The 19,001-nt window shown below is 42.1% G+C and overlaps 1 protein-coding gene across 3 annotated transcripts in view; it reads right to left on the reverse strand.

The window, feature by feature from the left end:
* LOC105475197 (solute carrier family 30 member 5) overlaps window positions 1-17,957 on the reverse strand; it is a 38,864-nt gene extending 20,907 nt beyond the window's left edge. The window contains exons 1-5 of one of the 3 annotated variants that reach the window (XM_011730281.3): window positions 17,572-17,918; window positions 11,024-11,146; window positions 8,556-8,622; window positions 7,008-7,093; window positions 3,225-3,312 (exon numbers count right to left, since the gene is read on the reverse strand). In XM_011730281.3, coding sequence (XP_011728583.1) covers window positions 3,225-3,312; window positions 7,008-7,093; window positions 8,556-8,622; window positions 11,024-11,146; window positions 17,572-17,660 — 453 coding nt within the window. In that variant the 5' untranslated portion in view covers window positions 17,661-17,918. Of the gene's footprint in view, window positions 1-3,224; window positions 3,313-7,007; window positions 7,740-8,555; window positions 8,623-11,023; window positions 11,147-17,571 lie in introns of those variants that run through there. The other 2 variants (XM_011730282.3, XM_011730283.3) reach the window with 2 other exon arrangements.
* Between the last annotated feature and the right edge of the window lie 1,044 nt (window positions 17,958-19,001).

Genomic DNA, 19,001 nt, shown 5'->3' on the forward strand with positions numbered 1-19,001 from the left:
AGCCGAGATCGTGCCACTGCACTCCAGCCTGGGTGACAGAGTGAAACTCTGTCTCAAAAAAAAAGGCCGGGCGTGGTGGTTCACGCCTGTAATCCCAGAACTTTGGGAGGCCAAGGCGGGCAGATCACAAGGTCAGGAGTTCAAGACCAGCCTGGCCAACATAGTGAAACCTTATCTCTACTAAAAATACAAAAATTAGCTGGGTATAGTGGCATGTGTCTGTAATCTCAGCTACTAGGGAGGCTGAGGCAGAAGAATTGCTTGAACCTGGGAGGTGGAGGTTGCAGTGAGCCAAGAGGGTACCACTGCACTCCAGCCTGGGCAATCCAGTGAGACTCCATCTCAAAAAAAAAAAAAAGAAAAAAAACAATCATCAAATCCTGGACTGATGCCCTGATCCATTTCTCACACTAATGAGAACACTCTCATTTCTAGTTACTTAAGGAGGAAAACTTTTTTTTTTAATGTTTGCAAGTCATTTTTATTTCTTTTGTGAGTTGTCATTCCCAGTTTTTTGCTGATTTCCTGCCAAGGATCTTAAACATTTTTTAAACTGAAATGGGTGATTTATACTTTGAAAGAAACATAAAACTTATTTGTGGCAATTTTTGTTGTTGTTAGTTTTTTGTTTACATACTGATTTCTGTTATACGCTAAGTTTATAATCATTATGAAGCCAAATATAGTCAGTTTTCCCTTTGTGATTTCTTCCACTGCTTTTATGCTCAGAATTTTCTCCATCTATATATTTTATTCTATGTTTTTACAAATGTCTATTTTGTAAACTCACAAAGCTCTTCAATCCGTGAAATTTATTTTGGAGTACTCTATTAGTGAAGGGAAAGGATTAAACAGTGGCCCATGCTTTAATATTAATGACCCAGTATGAAATCTGCAGGCAGAGTATTCTTTTACTCTGCTCTACTTGGCATATTACTTTGTTCACTTCATTACTTCATTTATCTCTCTCCACTACTTTGCTTGAAAGTCCTTTTCAGAATAGGGACTATTACACCATATTTGTCTTTATGTATCCTTTCCTCTATGTCTAGGAAAATGCACCATGCACAGAAGTGTGGGAGATCGGTCTCGGTAGTGGGAGAAATTACAGGAATAGAAGCAAACCTTCTTGGAAGGCCAGGGGGTTTTGCAAGTTTTGAGATACTCTGACTGAAGGCAGCCAGATTCTCTTATCAGAAGCCTAAAAGCTTAAGGCTTAGATACAAGGGAATGTACAGGAGTTTATCTAAATAGCTTGTTTACTCATGTTGTCCTAAAACCGACCTTTGATCATCTGCGCTCAAGACTGCTCTCTACGTAGGGGGTCATCAATGTTATTTACCCCCAAAGCATGTTGATTCAAAGCCTTTGTCATTAAATCTATACTGAATAAATGCCCACAGTGCCAGCTTGTCAGAGCTGCAGCTGCTGACTCTTTATACCACCCTCCTTGGGGTCTGTAAGTGGCCTGGTCCCCTAGCCCACTCCTTCACTAAATACCTGTGTCTGAGTGCATTTGTCGTTCAGTCAGGGTCTGCCAGTCAGACCCAGCAAGGAAGTGTTTAATTGGGTAAAACAGAAACACTGTATAGTTCTAACAGTTTGGAACTGTAGATTGGTAGCTCATTTAACAAAAAGATAATACTTGAGTCACTTAGGATGAATAGGAATACTTAGGTGGCAAAATGTTAGATAAATGTTCATCATAATTTAAATTTAACAAGTTTTTAGTTATTTTTCTTTTTTTTTTTTTTTTTTTTTTTTTTTTTTGAGACGGAGTCTCGCTCTGTCGCCCAGGCTGGAGTGCAGTGGCCGGATCTCAGCTCACTGCAAGCTCCGCCTCCCAGGTTTATGCCATTCTCCTGCCTCAGCCTCCCAAGTAGCTGGGACTACAGGCGCCCGCCACCTCGCCCGGCTAGTTTTTTGTATTTTTTAGTAGAGATGGGGTTTCACCGTGCTAGCCAGGATGGTCTCGATCTCCTGACCTCGTGATCCGCCCGTCTCGGCCTCCCAAAGTGCTGGGATTACAGGCTTGAGCCACCGCGCCCGGCCTAGTTATTTTTCAAAAATGATTTACGGGTTTAAGAATGAGTAGGGGGTTTGGGGGAAAGGTGCATGAGTACAACATGAAAGAGATCATTGTGGTGATGCATCAGTTGTCTATCTTGCTTGTAACGGTTACATAAATCTACATACATGACAAAATTTCATAGAACTACATGCATACATACATACATACACACACACGATTGTATGTAAAATTGGTAAAATCTGCGTAAGGTCTATGGATTGCACCAATTTTAATTTCCTTTTTTTTTTTTTAAATTTTTGTGGGTACATAGTAGGTATACGTATTTACGGGGTACATGAGATGTTTTGATATAGGCATGCAATGTGTATAATCACATCATGTAAAACGGGGTATCCATCCCCTCGAGCATTTAGCTTTTGTGTTACAAATAATTCAGTTATACTCTTATAGTTATTTTAAATGTACAATCAAATTATTATTGATTATGGTCACCCTATTGTGATATGAAATACTAGGTCTAATTGCCCGGTTTTGATAGTGTACTTGAGTTGGTTAAGAAGTTACCTTTCGGGGAAACTAAATGAAGGGTGAGGGTCCTCTATGTACTATTTTAGCAACTTCCTGGGAATCTATAATCATTTCAAGATCATTTTCCACTGTTTTCATGTTCAGAAATTTCTTCAACTATAGATTATTTTATATTTTTACAAACATCTATTTTTGCAAACTTACAGAATTCTTCAAAACCAAAAAATATTTGTAAGAAAATGTAAAACTAGCAGAAAAAGCCCGTTTTTGTTTTTTTTGAGGCTGAGTCTCACTCTATCGCCCAGGTTGGAGCACAGTGGCATGATCTCAGCTCACTGTAACCTCCACCTCCCGGGTTCAAACAATTCTTGTGCCTCAGCCTCCAGAGTAGCTGGGATTATAGGTGCCCGTCATCATGCCCAGCTTATTTTTGCATTTTTAGTAGAGACAGGATTTCACCATGTTGGCTAGGCTGGTTTCAAGCTCCTGACCTCATGTAATTCGCTCACCTCAACCTCCCACGTTGCTGGGATTACAGGCATGAGCCATCGTGCTCAGCCTCCCTGCATTCTTTTAAATGGTGAAAGATAAGATTTTATTCCTTTGGATAATATATGACGTACATACTTTCCATTTCCAAGTAACTGATAATGGAAAATTCTACCTTTGCTGGTCCTCCTCCAGAACTGGTGAACAAAACACTGAGTAGTGAAATGACAACAATGTCACTGTGTTCAAATAGCAGCAAAGTCCTACAAAAATAAAACATTATCATTCATGAAATGTAATTTATCTTTATCAAGACGCATGAATTCAACTAGAGTTAGAGAAAGAAAAACATTTCCCCTTGATTTCACAAAACATAAGAAAAATAAATAGGTACAACCGCTTTAGAAAATAGTTTGGCATTATCTACCTTAGAAAGACTGAAGCTACAAATACCCAATCATACCCCTCATAGAATTACATCATAAAGATTTCTTATTCTTGTATAGATATGTATCAAGTAACACTTACAAGGTTGCTCATACCAGCACTGTCTGCAGTAAGCCAAAAAATACAGGCAATGTGGCTGGGTGCGGTGCTGGGTGCGGTGCTGGGTGCGGTGGCTCACGCCTATAATCCCAGCACTTTGGGAGGCCGAGGCAGTCGGATCAGGAGGTCAAGAGATCGAGACCACTCTGGCCAACATGGTGAAGCCCTGTCTCTACTAAATATACAAAAATTAGCTGGGCATGGTGGCACGCGCCTGTAATCCCAGCTACTCGGGAGGCTGAGGCAGGAGAATCACTTGAACTCGGGAGGCGGAGGTTGCAGTAAGCCAAGATCGGGCCGCTGCACTCCAGCCTGGTGACAGAGCAAGACTTTATCTCAAAAAAAAAAAAAAAAAAAAAAAAAAAATTTACAGGCAACGTATAGCCATGTGCGCCATGTGCTGTATAACATCATTTTGGTCAATGATAGACCACATATATACGATGGTGTTCCCATAAGATTATAATGGAGCTGAAAAATTCCAATCACCTAGCGTTAATGCATTACTCGTGTGTTTCTGGTGATGCTGGTGTAAACAAGCCTACTGCACTGCCAGTCATATAATATAGTACATACAATTATTTACAGAACATAAGCCTGTATAATGATAATAAATGACTATGCTACTGATTTAGGTGTTTATTATACTATACTTTTAATTACTTTAGAATGTACTTTTGCTTGTTAAAAACAAAGGTAACTATATCCTTTGACTTCAAATAGTGGTTTCAAAAAAGAAAAAGTTAACTGTAAAATAGCTTCAGGCAGGTCCTTCAGGAGGTATCCCAGAAGAAAGCATTGTTATCATAGGAAATGACAATTCTTTGCATGTTACTGACCCTGAAAACTTTCTAGTGGGACAAGATGTGGAGGTGGAAGACAGTAATATTGATAATCCTGACCCTGTGTAGGTATAGGCTAATGCGTGCATGTCTTAGTTTTTAACAAAAAAGTGCCAGAAGCAGTGGCTCATGCCTGTAATCTCAGCACTTTGGGAGGGCGAGAAGGGTGGATCCGAGCCCAGGAGTTTGAGACCAGCCTAGGCAACATGGGGAAACCTGCTCTCTATCAAAAAAGATACAAAAGTTAGCCAGGTGTGGTGGTAGGTGCCTGTAGTCCCAGCTACTGGTGAGGCTGAGGTGGGAGGATCCCTTGAACCAAGGAGATGGAGGTTGCAGTGAGCCAATATTGTGCCATATATTCTAGCCTGAACAACAGAGCAAGATCCTGTCTCCAAAAAAACAAAAAAAGTTGAAAAAAATTAAAATCAGAAAAAAGTTATAGAGTAAGGATATAAAGAAAGAAAATATTTTTGTACAGTTGTACAATGTGTTTATGTTTTAAGGTGTTTTTACAAAAGAGTAAAGTATGCTAAGGTTAAGCTTCTACCTCCTGAGGTCAGGTGATCTCTTCCACCTCAGCCTTCTGGGTAGCTGGGATTACATGCACACAGCACCATGCCTGGCTAATTTTTTGTATTTTTTGTAGAGATGGGATTTTGCCATTTTGTCCAGGCTGGTCTTGAACTTCTGGGCTCAAGTAATCTGCCCACTTCGCCCTCCCAATATGCTGGGATTAAAGATTTTGCAATTGAGAAACTGTATGATGGTTTTAGTAGAAGAATGAGAGGGCAGTGTTGGTAGTGATAAGGTTAGGAGCTAGATGACTAAATAGGGAGCCAAGTAAAAATGTAAGTACTTCCTCTTTCCCTCCTTATTGTAACACAAAAGGACAGTAATATAGAAACACAAGAACCAAAACATAACTTCATGAATAACAAATTTAAAATACTGCAGATGATAAGCAATAGCAGCACTCAATCATATTCAATTATATTCAAGCATAAGGTGAAAAACCTCTTCCCATGCTAGGAAATTCAGCTAGCTTTCTCACCCCTCCAAGCTGCAGCTGTGGCTAGAGATATGACATTTCCAATTATACCTACTCTGCATCTGACAAAGTACATAGCAAACAAGTCAAAGGGATCCCAATCCAGAAGCTATTCTATTGGCCATGAGAGGGGAAAGGACTTTTCACAAGGCATTTCAACATTTCTCACCTTTCACTTTCCACTCTGTCTACCCCACTATTCTGAGTGGGATCCTTTAGAACAGTGGTCTCCAAATCTTTTTGGCACCAGGGTCTGGCTTCCTGGAGGATAATTTTTCCAGACAGCAGTGGTGGGGGGATGTTTCAGGATGAAACTGTTCCACCTCAGATCATCAGACATTAGATTCTCATAAGGAGCATACAACCGAGATCCCTCCCATGCACAGTTCACAATAGGGTTTGTGCTCCTATGAGAATCTAATGCCACTGCTGATCTGACAGGAGGCAGAGCTCACGCAGTAATGCTTGCTCCCCCATGGCTCACCTCCTGCTCTGCGGCCTGGTTCCTATTGGGTTACGAAGCCATACTGGTCTGTAGCCAGGGAGTGGGGGATCCCTGCTTTAGGACATTCTTTTTTTTTTGAGATGGAGTCTCGCTCTGTTGCCTAGGCTGCAGTGCAGTGGCGTGATCTTGGCTCACTGCAACCTTTGCCTCCTGAGTTCAAGTGATTTCTGGCTAATTTTTGTATATTTTTAAATAAAGGCAGGATTTCGTTATGTCGGCTAGGTGGTGTCCAATTCCTAACTTCAAATGATCCACCCCTTGGCCTCCCAAAGTGCTAGCGTTATAGGCGTGAGCCACAGTGCTGGCCAAGAACATTCTTCATTTCACTCCTTACCTCTCACTCTCATGGCAAGGCATTTTTTCTTACACTTATTCACTAAGTAAAATCCTTCACAGATGGGGAAATGTTAAAAGAATGCTCATACACAGATAGGAGATGATACAACTCCTATCAAGTGGTTGCTAAGCATTTCCTCCTTAAACCAGTCCACTTGCAGAAAAAGACTAATCTATATAGATCTAGGGAAATATGAAATGGGAGTAGTTTACTTTATCCACCATGCATTTAATCTGATAACTGATATACTACTTCTGAGACGTTTATTTATGAGAGTACTTGCAAAATTGTGCAAAAAATGAGTGCTTTTAGAGATTTTATTCTTCTTATTGGCTGATTTTATTTACCACTTCAGACCTTTTATTATAGCTTCTAAGCTGTTAACAGGGATCACGAATAAATGATTAAAAAGCCATATATGCTAAAAATTTTCTGAAACTTGGAATTCTAACTAGTAGACTATCTATGACAAATCATGAATAAATTTATTAATGGTATTCACCAAAGAACCAGTCCAGAAACTCAACAGGTTTCTTCTATTTGTTGAATTCTCTCTGATGCTATAAAAGTGCCAGACACATTTGCACAGATAAATATTTGACATAAAACACAGTGGAACAAAAACAATATTCAAAATGAAGAAATACAAACACACATTCAAAATACGCATTTTTATTTACCTTAGTGGTCCACAAAGAGTGAGGCCAAAAAACCACAAGAGTGAAATAATACACCCAGCAACTGCATGTTTAAATATTTTGATCCACTATAAATGGAAACAAAAAAATTAAAAATTTCAGTCACATATATTTTGCTGTATATTCCAATTTTAAATAAAATACAGAAAGATAATAATAACAAATATTTTAAAGGTGAAATAATTACGTATTTTGAAATTAAGTAGAACACATAAGATCCCTTGACTAAGTCTAGATTTCCAAGACAGTATTCTGGGCTGGGTGTGGTGGCTCACGCCTGTATCCTAGCACTTTGTGAGGCTGAGGCAGGTGGATCACCTGAGGTCAGGAGTTCAAGACCAGACTGGCCAATATGGTGAAACCCCATCTGTACTAAAAATACAAAAATGAGCTGAGTGTGGTGGCAGATGCCTGTAATCCCAGCTACTCAGGAGGCTGAGGCAGGAGAATCGCTTGAACCTGGGAGGTGGAGGTTGCGCCACCGCACTGCAGCCTGGGCGATGGAGCAAGACTCTTTCTCAAAAAAAAAAAAAAAAAAAAAAAAGACAGTATTCTGTTTTCCATTATCTATATTCTTGTCTGCTAGTAGATTTTGAAATCTTTTTCTTCAGAGTACAATTTTATGATTTCTCAGTTTCTCACTAGTTTCCTAGGATCATTTAACTTTTTGTCTTTAAATTCTTTTCTACCAGGAATTTTTAGTGATCCAATTATCTGAAAGGAGAGAAAAAAGTTAAGATGGGGCTTAGACTGTTAATCCTATTTTAAAAAATGTTCTTGGTCTCTGAAACAGAAGTACTTAAATTTGTCTTTCTAATAAAAAAATTATGACACAGGTTTGTAAGTCATGGTATAAAGCAAACATGTAGTATGGTATAACTGCTGCCCAAATAAGTGATGATGTGAGATGATTATGCAAAATGTAGGACAGTTCTAGTTTGAAGCACAGCTGCCTAAAGAGAATAGTGACAATGATCATGAGGGTGTCACACTGTCACAATGATGAGGCATCATTCCAAAAACTTCATAAGCATTAATTCATTTTTTCCTCACAGTTCCATTAGGAAGTTACTATTATCTCCATTTTACAGGTGAGCAAATTAAGGTAGAGAGAAATCAAGTAACTTGCCCAAAGTAAAGGTCAGTAAGGAGGACAGACAGAACATGCCTTTGACTCCAGAAACCTCACTCTTAACCCCTATGCTTTGTCAGCTTTCCAGTGATATTTGTACTAGGCTCTTGGGCATGCTTTCATGTCCAATTTGTAAATCTTTCAGAATAAGAAGTGTGTACTGAAGAAAACAATTACATGAATGCTTTATAATTTTTTTTAGCCTCTTAAGACATTTCATGATCTGAGTACTTTATGGTTTAAAGTCTCCATTCAGAAAAGACAAGAGCAAGTTAACTCTAAAATTGTTCTGTGGCATATCTTAAATTATTAAGTACCCATTATTAAAACATAAGCACTGCATCCTGGCCCACTAAACAAGAAGCTGCTAGGAATAAAAGATTCTGCAAAGATCTTACCTGGTGTTTGGTAATAGTTTTCCCAGAAGAAAATGGCTTTTGAAACAAAACCATAAAAAATGCAGTCCTGTAAATATTAAAACATTAATATATTAATATTAATCAATATCAGACACAAGATACAGTTTTAAGTAAAGACACTTATTTTAAACAAATATGCCAGAACTTGAAGTGTTATCCTCTGAATAAATCATACTGGAGAATTATACTCATTTTAGTAAAACTCCTTTTCAACACTTAGAGAACTTTTTTTTTTTTTTTTTTGAGATAGGGTCTTGCTTTGTTGCCAGGCTGGAGTGCAGTGGCATGATCTTGGCTCACTGCAACCTCCACCTCCTGGTTCAAGCAATTCTCCTGCCTCAGCCTCCTGAGTAGCGGGGATTGCAGGCACGCGCCACCATGCCCAGCCAATTTTTCGTATTTTTAGTAGAGACAGGGTTTCAACATGTTGGCCAGGCTGGTCTCGAACTCCTGACCTCGGTTGATCTGCCTTCCTTGGCCTCCCAAGCTGCTGGGAAAACAGGCATGAGCAACCACGCCTGGCCGAGAACTCTTATTTTCTGTCTTCAGAACCAGCTAACAAGCCACAAAAGTAAAGGAGTCACAATTTTTTTTATATCTTAAAATACCAAAGAAAATAATTCCTATTTTCTCTAAAATTCAGTAATAAATCTTGAAATAGTATAATGAAAATGAAGAAATTACTAATTATACGTCCCTACCTTTCACATTGCCAAAACAGTTGTATAAAAATGTACACAACTTGGTCAGGCATGGTGGCTCAAGCCTGTAACCCCAGCACTTTGGGCGGCTGAGGTGGGCAGATCACCTGAGGTCAGGAGTTGGAGACCAGCCTGGCCAACATGGGAAAACCCCGTGTCTACTAAAAAAAAATACAAAAATTAGCCAGCCATGGTGGGACACACCTGTAATCCTAGCTACTCAGGAGGCTGAGGCAGAATTGCTTGAACCCAGGAGGCAGAGGCTGCAGTGAGTGGATTGAGCCACTGCACTCCATCCTGGGCAACCGAGCCAGACTGTCTCAAAAAAAAAAAATAAATAAAAAATAAAAAAAGCACATAACTGGTGGCTTAATATTTCTTAATCAATAATCTATTTCCCAAATTACCAAAATTATACTCCAAAGAGTGTTTTTTTTAAATGGAGTCTCGCTCTATTGCCCAGGCTGGAGTACAATGGCACAATCTCAGCTCACTGCAACCTCCGCCTCCCAGGTTCAAGCGATCCTCCTGTCTCAGACCCCCTAGTAGCTGGGACTACAGGCATGTGCCACCATGCTTGGCTAATTTTTGTATTTTTAGTAGAGATGGGGTTTTGCCACGTTGGCCAGGCTGGTTTCCAACTCCTGACCTCAGGTGATCGACCCCCGTTGGCCTCCCAAAGTGCTGGGATTATAGGTGTGAGCCACCGCACCCAGCTGACTCCCAAGAGTCTTTAATTGGTTTTTATTAACAGAGAGGGTGGTCACTATCAATCTCAAGATCCAAGAAATCTTTATTCAGAATTTCTTATATGTAGGCTGGGCGTGGTGGCTCATGCCTGTAATCCCAGCACTTTGGGAGGCTGAGGCGGGCGGATCACAAGGTCAAGAGATTGAGACCATCCTGGCCAACATGGTGAAACCCTGTCTCTGTTAAAAATACAAAAATTAGTTGGGCATGGTGGTGAGCACCGCACCTGTAGTTCCAGCGACTCGGGAGGCTGAGGCAGGAGAACTGCTTGAACCCGGGAGGCAGTGATCTTGCAGTGAGCCAAGATCACGCCACTGCACTCCAGCCTGGTGACAGAGTGAGACTGTGTCTCAAAAAAGAAAAAAAAAAAGCATTTCTTATAAGTAGGATAATTTAATGTTCATACTGTATGAGGACTGTACTAAGAAAAGATTATGTAGTGAACACAGCCCAACCATGGTTTAACTTAGAAAATAAGGAATATTTGTTCCAAGACAGGCCTCAGATAACACCCTGTGCCTGTTTGAAGATTAGGTTGTGTCAGTCAAATAGTGTAGGAATCCCTAGTGTCCCTGAGACCCTTTCAGGAAGTCAGCAAGGTTAAAATGATTTTCAAAGAAATACCAAGACATTATCTGCCCCTTTCACTCTTATTCTCCCAGGAGTATAGAGCGAAATTGCTAATACTGCAACAGGTTCAATACTGAGGCACTTATGAGAATCTGGCTATCCTCTATTAAGCCAGATATTAAAATCAATTTGCAAAAATCTCATCAAAGTCTGTGTTTAGGCAAGTGATTAGAGCACAACAATCCCTTTTCTTTTCAGTCTCTTTGTAGCTCTAATTTTAAGTATACTCCCAGTTAAAACAATTTATCAAATACTTGTCAGGAGGAACAAACAAAATATTGCATGTAAAGTTTCTTAAAGATACTCTGTTAAAACAGGATTTTCAAAGAAATAAAAAAATCAAGAAAAAAAAATCCACACACTCACCCAAGTTTTAATATAAAAATGAATTGAACAATGTGAACAGCTTTTAGGAGATCATATGATTCGAAAAGTCCGACAGCCTTCAAAAATTTAGTGAAACATAATAACACAATGTATTTTGTTAATCTGAAAAATAAAAGCAGAAACAATTTTTAGTATCATTGAAATTACAAGGAACTCATCAATCTGGTTTTTTAAACAAGAGGTCATTACAGAAACCATAGAAATATACATAAACAAAAAATGAAACAAAACAAAGTCCCCAAACAACTCACCATCCACATGATAATTACTGTTGACTTTTTTTTTTAAATCATAGAGACGGGGTCTCAATGTGTTGCCCAGGCTGGTCTCGAACTCCTTGGGTCAAGCAATCCTCCAGCTTTGGTCTCCCAAAGTGCTGGGATTACAGGTGTGAGCCACCGCGCCCAACCTGCTGTTAACATTTTGAGGCCAGGTGCAGTAGCTTGAGACCAGCCTGGGCAACATGGCAAAAGCCTATCTCTACAAAAAATACTAAGAATTAGCCAGGCATTATGGCGCGTGGCAGCAGTCTCAGCTCCTCGGGAGGATCACCTGAGCCTGGAAGGCTGAGGTTGCAGTGAGCTGTGATTGTGTCACTGCACTCCAGCCTGGGCAACAGAGTGAGACCCTGTCTCAAAGTACAAACAAACAGGCTGGGTGCTCACGCCTGTAATCCCAGCACTTTGGGAGGCCTAAGTGAGTGGATCACGTGAAGTCTGGAACTCAAGACCAGCCTGGCCAACATGGCGAAAACTCACCTCTACTAAAATACAAAAATTAGCTGGGCGTGGTGGCAGGTGCCTGTAATCCCAGCCATTTGGGAGGCTGAGGCAAGAGAATCGCTTGAACCCGGGAGGCAGAGGTTGCAGTGAGTCAAAACTGCACCACTGCACTTCAGCCTAGATAACAGAGTAAGACTCTGTCTCAAAACAAAAACCAACCAACCACAACATTTTGGGTTTCTTTTCAATGTATATGAATGATTATGTACAGCTACAGTCTACTTTTAACAAAAAATGCCCAACGAAAAATGAAAATTTTCTTGATCAAGTTGCTGGACTATTTTGTTATCTGCTTTCTAACTTAATAACTCCTCCAAACAAATAAGGAGAACGGAATAAAAACTAAATTCTGTTATGAAAAGACCACAATAAAGGAAGAAACGGAAGAATGGTAAATGCCTTTGGTTCGCGCCTCCTCTGCCTTGTTAAGTGACTACAGTGAGAGTTGTGGTTGAAAGGTCAATTGACTGGACCTAGAGTCCTAAAAAGGCTCAGGAATTGGAAACACCTCAGGAGGGGAATGAGAAGCTGAAAAGAAGAGGATCTCTAGGAAGTCTTCCAAGTAATCAGATTTCCAGGTTCCTGCCCAGCCGGCAGGCAACTCTCTCTCCTCAACCACTATTAGGAGTCACGAGTCATAGCCTCTGGCAAGGTCACTTAAATTTCCTGAAGTAGACAACTCTGCTGGCTTTATAAGAGAATGTCCATGTTTTTAAGAAAAACAAGTATTTAAGGATAAAGAAGCATGAAGTATGTAACTTACTTTCAAATAGTCCAGGGGAAAAAAATACCTGTGTGTGTGCATTTAGAGAGAGAGAGAGAATAAATCACATGGGACGATACATTAACAATTACAGAGTCCAGGCAAAGAATATACTACTCTTGTGACTTTTACATAAACTGGAAATTATTTTTAAATGAGTAGTCTAAAAGTGTTATTTATTCAAGGGTGTATTGTCTCAGGTAGGGAAATGTGGTAAACAATCCTTTGCTATTTTATTTGTACTATTTACTTACCAGAGTTACCCTTCTATTATAGTTTATTGCAGAATCAATCAAATTCAACTCAGGACTGGTTGAATTTTGATGGATTCCAGGTTGCAAGAGTTTTACTTTATATAGACCAAAAATCAAATACTAGTTATAATCTGCAACAAAAACTAGTTGACAAGTCCTTTAATTGTGGGTATTTTTATGCCCAAATTTACAAATATGTATTATTTTAAACAAAGGTTTATTTTGCTTTAAGTCCTCTTTGTGGGGAAGGGCACAGGGTCACAGCTAACATTTGTTGGGCACCTGCTATGTTCCAAGTGCTTTGAATACATCATTTCATTTAATTCTTACAACAGTCCTACAAACCAAGAAGTGGTATCCGTTTCACAAAACCGAATTGTAGAAAAGTAAGTTGCCCAAGGTCACACAACTAATAAATGAGCTGGTAGTCTGAGTTGTTTAAAACCCCATATATAGTGCCTTCTACATAGTAGATACTTGAGTATTTATTGAATGAATTGAACTTGAATTACACACTGATTTTTTATTTTTTAGCCAGAGAACTGTTGAGCCACTGCAGTAGGCAAAGCCCAAGAGGCAGGTTTGAACCTAAATCCAAACTTCAGTAATTTCAGGTTTAGAAAACCAGGGAGTTATCTTCGATCTCAGCTCACTGCAACTTCTGCCGCTGGGTTCAAGTGATTCTCCTGCCTCAGCCTCCTGAGCAGCTGGGATTACAGGTGCCTGCCACTATGTCAGGCTAATTTTTGTATTTTTTAGTAGAGACAGGTTTTCGCTATGTTGGTTGGCCAGGCTGGTCTCGTACTTCTGACCTCAGGTGATCCACCTGCCTTGGCCTCCCAAAATGCTAGGATTACAGGTGTGAGCCCACCACGTTTAGAACCAGGGAATTTTCTTTTTTTTTTTTTTTTTTTGAGATGGAGTCTGGCTCTGTCGCCCAGGCTGGAGTGCAGTGGCCGGATCTCAGCTCACTGCGAGCTCCGCCTCCCGGGTTTACGCCGTTCTCCTGCCTCAGCCTCCCGAGTAGCTGGGACTACAGGCGCCCGCCACCTCGCCCGGGTAGTTTTTTGTATTTTTTAGTAGAGACGGGGTTTCACCGTGTTCGCCAGAATGGTCTTGATCTCCTGACCTCGTGATCCGCCCGTCTCAGCCTCCCAAAGTGCTGGGATTACAGGCTTGAGCCACCGCACCCGGCCAGAACCAGGGAATTTTCTAAACCTTCACAGAAAAGTCCACTGATAACTTTTGACAAGACTAGTTAATGGGAAATGATGGTTTATAAATTGGGGGGTGGGGAGGATGGGCCAGGCATGGTGGCTCATGCCTGGGAAGCCTAGGCAGAAGGATTACTTGAGTCCAGGAGTTCAAGACCAACCTGGGCAATATAGCAAGACCCCGTCTCTCCAAAAAGTTTTTAAAAATTAGCCTCCCTTTCCTCTCCTCTCCCATCTTCACTTCCTGATAAATCAATGCCATTGTTTTTCCTTCATAACATGAACTAGGAATGTCTCCTTATTAATAATTTTGCTTATCAATATAGGTTACTTAGCCTGGTTTTTCATCTTTAGCCCAACAGTTCATTAACTGGAACTTTAAAAAATCAAAGAATCCAGGCCAGGTATGGTAGCTCACGCCTGTAATTCCAGCACTTTGGGAGGCTGAGGTGGGAGGATTGCTTGAGCCTAGGAGCTCGAGACCAACCTGGGCAAAATAGCAAGACCTCATCTCTACTAAAAATTAAAGAATGAACTGGGCATGATGGTGCACACCTGCAATCTCACATACTGGGAAGGCTGAGATGGAAGGATTGCTTAAGCCCAGGAGTTTGAGATTGCAGTGAGTCATGATTATTTTACTGCACTCCATCCTGGGCAACAGAGGAACTGACCTTGTCAGAAAGAAAGGGAAGAGGAAGAAAGAAAGGAATGAAGGAAGGGAAGGAAAGAAAAAGGGAAGAAACGAAGGAAAGAAAAAGGGAAGAAAGGAAGGGAAGAAACTACTAAAATCTCTAAGGGTGTTTTTTGTGTTCTATTTTTTTCTAGTACATATACATTTGCTTTATTTTGTTGTTGTTGTTGGTTTTTTGTGGGGTTTTTTTTTTGGAGTTTTTTTTGGGGGGAAGGTGGGGCAGGGTTTTGCACTGTCACCCAGGCTCTAGTGCAGTAATGGGATCATAGCTCACTGCAGCCTTGACCTCCTGGGCTCAAGTGATCCCTCTGCCTTAGCCTCTCAAGTAGCTGGAACTACATGCACTGCCAATGTGCTTGGCTAATTTTTATATTTTGTAGAGATGGGGGTCTCACTATGTTACTAGGGCTGGTCTCAAACTCTAGGGCTCAACTGATCCTCCTGCTTCAGCCTACATTTACTTTATACCTAGACAACTGCTGGAGATTTGGTAAGTTTTCCAGAAGGGTCCTCCCGGAAGGTTGAAGCCTGGCTTTTGGGATATTGGAGTTAAATGAGAGAATGGGAGGCAGAGTTAAGAGGGGAAACTCCTTTTTAATCTCCACATTTTCCATCCAGGACCTCATCCTTCCTTTACTCTTGCAACCTGAAATAAAGTAGAACTCTTGCAACCTGGAATTCATCAAAATTCAACCAGTTCTGAGTTGAATTTGATTCTGCAATAAACTACAATAGAAGGGCAACTCTGCTAAGTAAATAGTACAAATAAAATAGCAAAGGATTGTTTACCACATTTCCCTACCTGAGACATTACGCTCTTTACACTCTTGAATAAATAACACTTTTAAACTACTCATTTAAAAATAATTTCCAGTTTACGTAAAAGTTACAATAGTATATCCTTTACCTGGACTCCGTAATTGTTAATGTATCATCCCATGTGATTTATTATTCTTTCTCTAAATGCACACACACAGGTTTTTCCCCTGGACTATTTGAGAGTAAGTTACATACTTCATGCTTCTTTATGCTTAAATACTTGTTTTTCCCAAGAACATGGACATTCTCTTATAAAACCAGCAGAGCTGTTTACTTCAGGAAATTTAAGTGATATGCTTTTTTTTTTTTTTTTGAGACGGAGTCTCGCTCTGTCACCCAGGCTGGAGTGCAGTGATGCGATCTCGGCTCACCACAACCTCTGCCTCCTGGGTTCAAGCCATTCTCTTGCCTCAGCTTCCTGAGTAGCTGGGATTACAGGAGTGCACCACGTCCAACTAATTTTTTTTTTGCTATTTTTAGTAGAGACGGGGTTTCGCCATGTTGGCCAGGCTGGTCTCGAACCCCCGACCTCAGGTGATCCGCCTGCCTCAGCCTTCCAAGGTGCTGGGATTACAGGCGTAAGCCCCTGCGCCTGGCCTGATATGATACTTTTATCTAATCTACCGTCCATAGTACAATTTTGTCAATTGACCCAGTAACGTCCTTTAAAGCACTTTTCCCCCCTACCAAATCAGACCAGAATTGCCTACTGCATTTAGTTGTCATGTCTCAATAATTAACATCTGATATGCTGTTATTTACAAAATGAGATGCTCTAAATAGATTAGAAAATTAAATGTATGCTACAAAAATGCAGTTGCTTTAAGTTCTGCCCTATGTGGTGTTCTTTCCTTTTTATAAAAAATGCTTATGTTGGGCCGGCTCGGTGGCTCGTGCCTGTAATCCCAGCACGTTGGGAGGCCGAGGCAGGTGGATCACTTGAGGTAGACCAGTCACACCAACATGGAGAAACCTCGTCTCTACTAAAAATACAAAACATTAGCCAGGCGTGGTGGCCTATGTCTGTAATCCCACGTCCTCGGGAGGCTGCCGCAGGAGAATCGCTTGAACCCGGGAGGCGGAGGTTGCGGTGAGTGGACTCCAGCCTGGGCAACAAGAGTGAAACTCCGTCTCAAAAAAACAAAAAACAAAAAACAAAAGGTTACTTTATAATGTTATTACTACAGTTCTAAAGAATTTATCACATTTATCACTTTCTTTAAATATCAAAGAAAGTATTTGTTCCAGAATGAGAAGAACTCGTTAAAATTGGAGGCAATGAACACAGTTCCAGCCAAATTGCAGGGCTCTATTTTGTACATCTTTGACACTATCTCAGAATTTAGGAAGGACATACTCGAAAGTGGTCGCTGCACCTGTTGGTCCCTTACTTTTGGGGTTGGTGGGAGAACTGGAGAGAGGAAGTGGTAATTTTCACTTTTTACTCTATGAATTGCTGTGCTGTTTAGATTTTTTTTTGACAACGAAGACACATTTCTTACTTAAGAATAAAATAAAAAAAGAAAATAGGGCTGGACCCTCGATGTGCTCGGTTAATCTGAACATCCAAGTTCACGTATGTACTTTGGTTTCGTTGCCTGACGAGAGATGATGGTGACACCTTCCCCTAACTTATGCAGGGAAACGTCAGAGAGGTTAAGTAGTCACCAGACTATTTCAGGGAGAAACAGCCAAGAGAAAGGCTTCTCACAGATCAGAAAAACCTCTCACTTGATCTGGCGGGCAGTTCTAAGATTGACTGACTGCCTTGTAACCCAGAAATTCAAGCAGAAGCTTTCTGGCTTTAGCGCCTTCATTCTGCAGCGGGCACCCGAAGGGCCCGGGGAGCCCGGAGGCAGCCTGCGCGCAGGGAGAGAGGCAGAGGGAGCGGGCGCGCCGACCCCGGGACGTCCCGGGCTGTCAGCGGGGACCGGACGGAGGCCTGGGAAGGTGTATCCTGAGCGGCCCGGCCGGTCGCTGCCTTTCGGATAGGTCCCTTACCGAGCGCTGGGTACGTCCACCGGCCCAAGGCCGCCGCCGCCGCCGCCGCCGGGGCCGGCCAGCACGTCCCCGCCGTATTTCTCCTCCATTCCGGGGCTCACGAGCCGCCGCCGCTGCCCCTGCCGCGGGGTCTCCTCATGTCTCGCCGCTGTCGCGGAACAGCGGGCACAGGCGCGTCACTCCCCCATGGCAGCTGCCCCGTCGGGTTCCCGCAGGCCGGGCCGCCGCTGCCGCTGCCGCTGCCGCTGCTGTCCCCGGCTCCGGCCCACTAGCACACGCGCGTCGGGACTAGGCCGCGGGCAGTTCCGGCGGCGCCAGGTTCCCGGGAGGCAGCGCCAGTAGGGACGTTGCCAAGCCACGTCATCAAGCCCAGCAACCCTCACTCCCAGGGGAGTGCCCAGCCTTGCGTCTGCGCAAGCGGAACACTTGCCTTTCCTCGCCGCTTCTTAGGCTCCTCCCGCCATGTTGTGGCGCATTGAAGCCCCGCCGCCTATCAGCCTCACCGGTTGGCGCTCCCGCTGCACTTTCCTGTCCCTGCAGTGCCACCTATGGGCCGTCAGAAGTACAGCGGATTCCTGCAGAGCAGAGGGAGGGGGCGTCGAAAATGTACAGCCAGTGTGATTAAACAAAGCTCACCAATCTTTTCCTCTGCGTTAGGGCTTCTTCTTCTTCTTTTTTTTTTTTAGATGGAATTTCGCTCCTGTTGCCCAGTCTAGAGTGCAATTGCGCGATCTCGGCTCACCGCAACCTCCGCCTCCCAGGTTCAAGCGATTCTCCTGCCTCAGCCTCCCAAGTAGCTGGGATTACAGGCTTGTGCCACCACGCCTGGCTAATTTTGCATTTTTAGTAGAGACGGGGTTTGTCCATGTTGGTCAGGTTGGTCTCGAACTCCTGACCCCAGGTGATCCACCCACCTCGGCCTCTCAAAGTGCTGGGATTGCAGGCGTGAGCCACCGCACTCGGCCTAGGGATTCTTAATCCAGGTTAACATACCCTCTGCCTCTTAGGTTTTTGTGAGTATGGATCATTTTTGTGATAAGAAGGCCTCAAGTCTTAAAAGTTCAGGTGCCCTTCCCCCAACCAGAGATAACTATTTTTGAAGCTGTAGAGAATCGATTACAAATAGCGGTACAGCCATTTCTTTTGAACAATGCCTTTGATGGACTTTGAAGAGAAGAAACTAGTATTGTCCAAAATTTGCCTCCTCAGCAAACTATCCCAGGGCAATTTTCTAGGAGTGACCATGTGCGAATCTTCAGGGCCTTCTCTCCTACTCCTAAGGGAACGTAAAGGCAATTTCCAGATTTCTAAAGAAACATTCTTATCCTGGGCAACATGGCAAAACCCTGTCTCTACAAAAAATACAAAAAACAGTTAGCCAGGCGTGGCATGTACCTATGGTCCCAGCCACTCAGGAGGGAGAGGCAGGA

The sequence above is a fragment of the Macaca nemestrina genome, chromosome 6 (genome assembly GCF_043159975.1).
Source record: "Macaca nemestrina isolate mMacNem1 chromosome 6, mMacNem.hap1, whole genome shotgun sequence".
NCBI classification, from domain to species: Eukaryota; Metazoa; Chordata; class Mammalia; order Primates; family Cercopithecidae; genus Macaca; species Macaca nemestrina.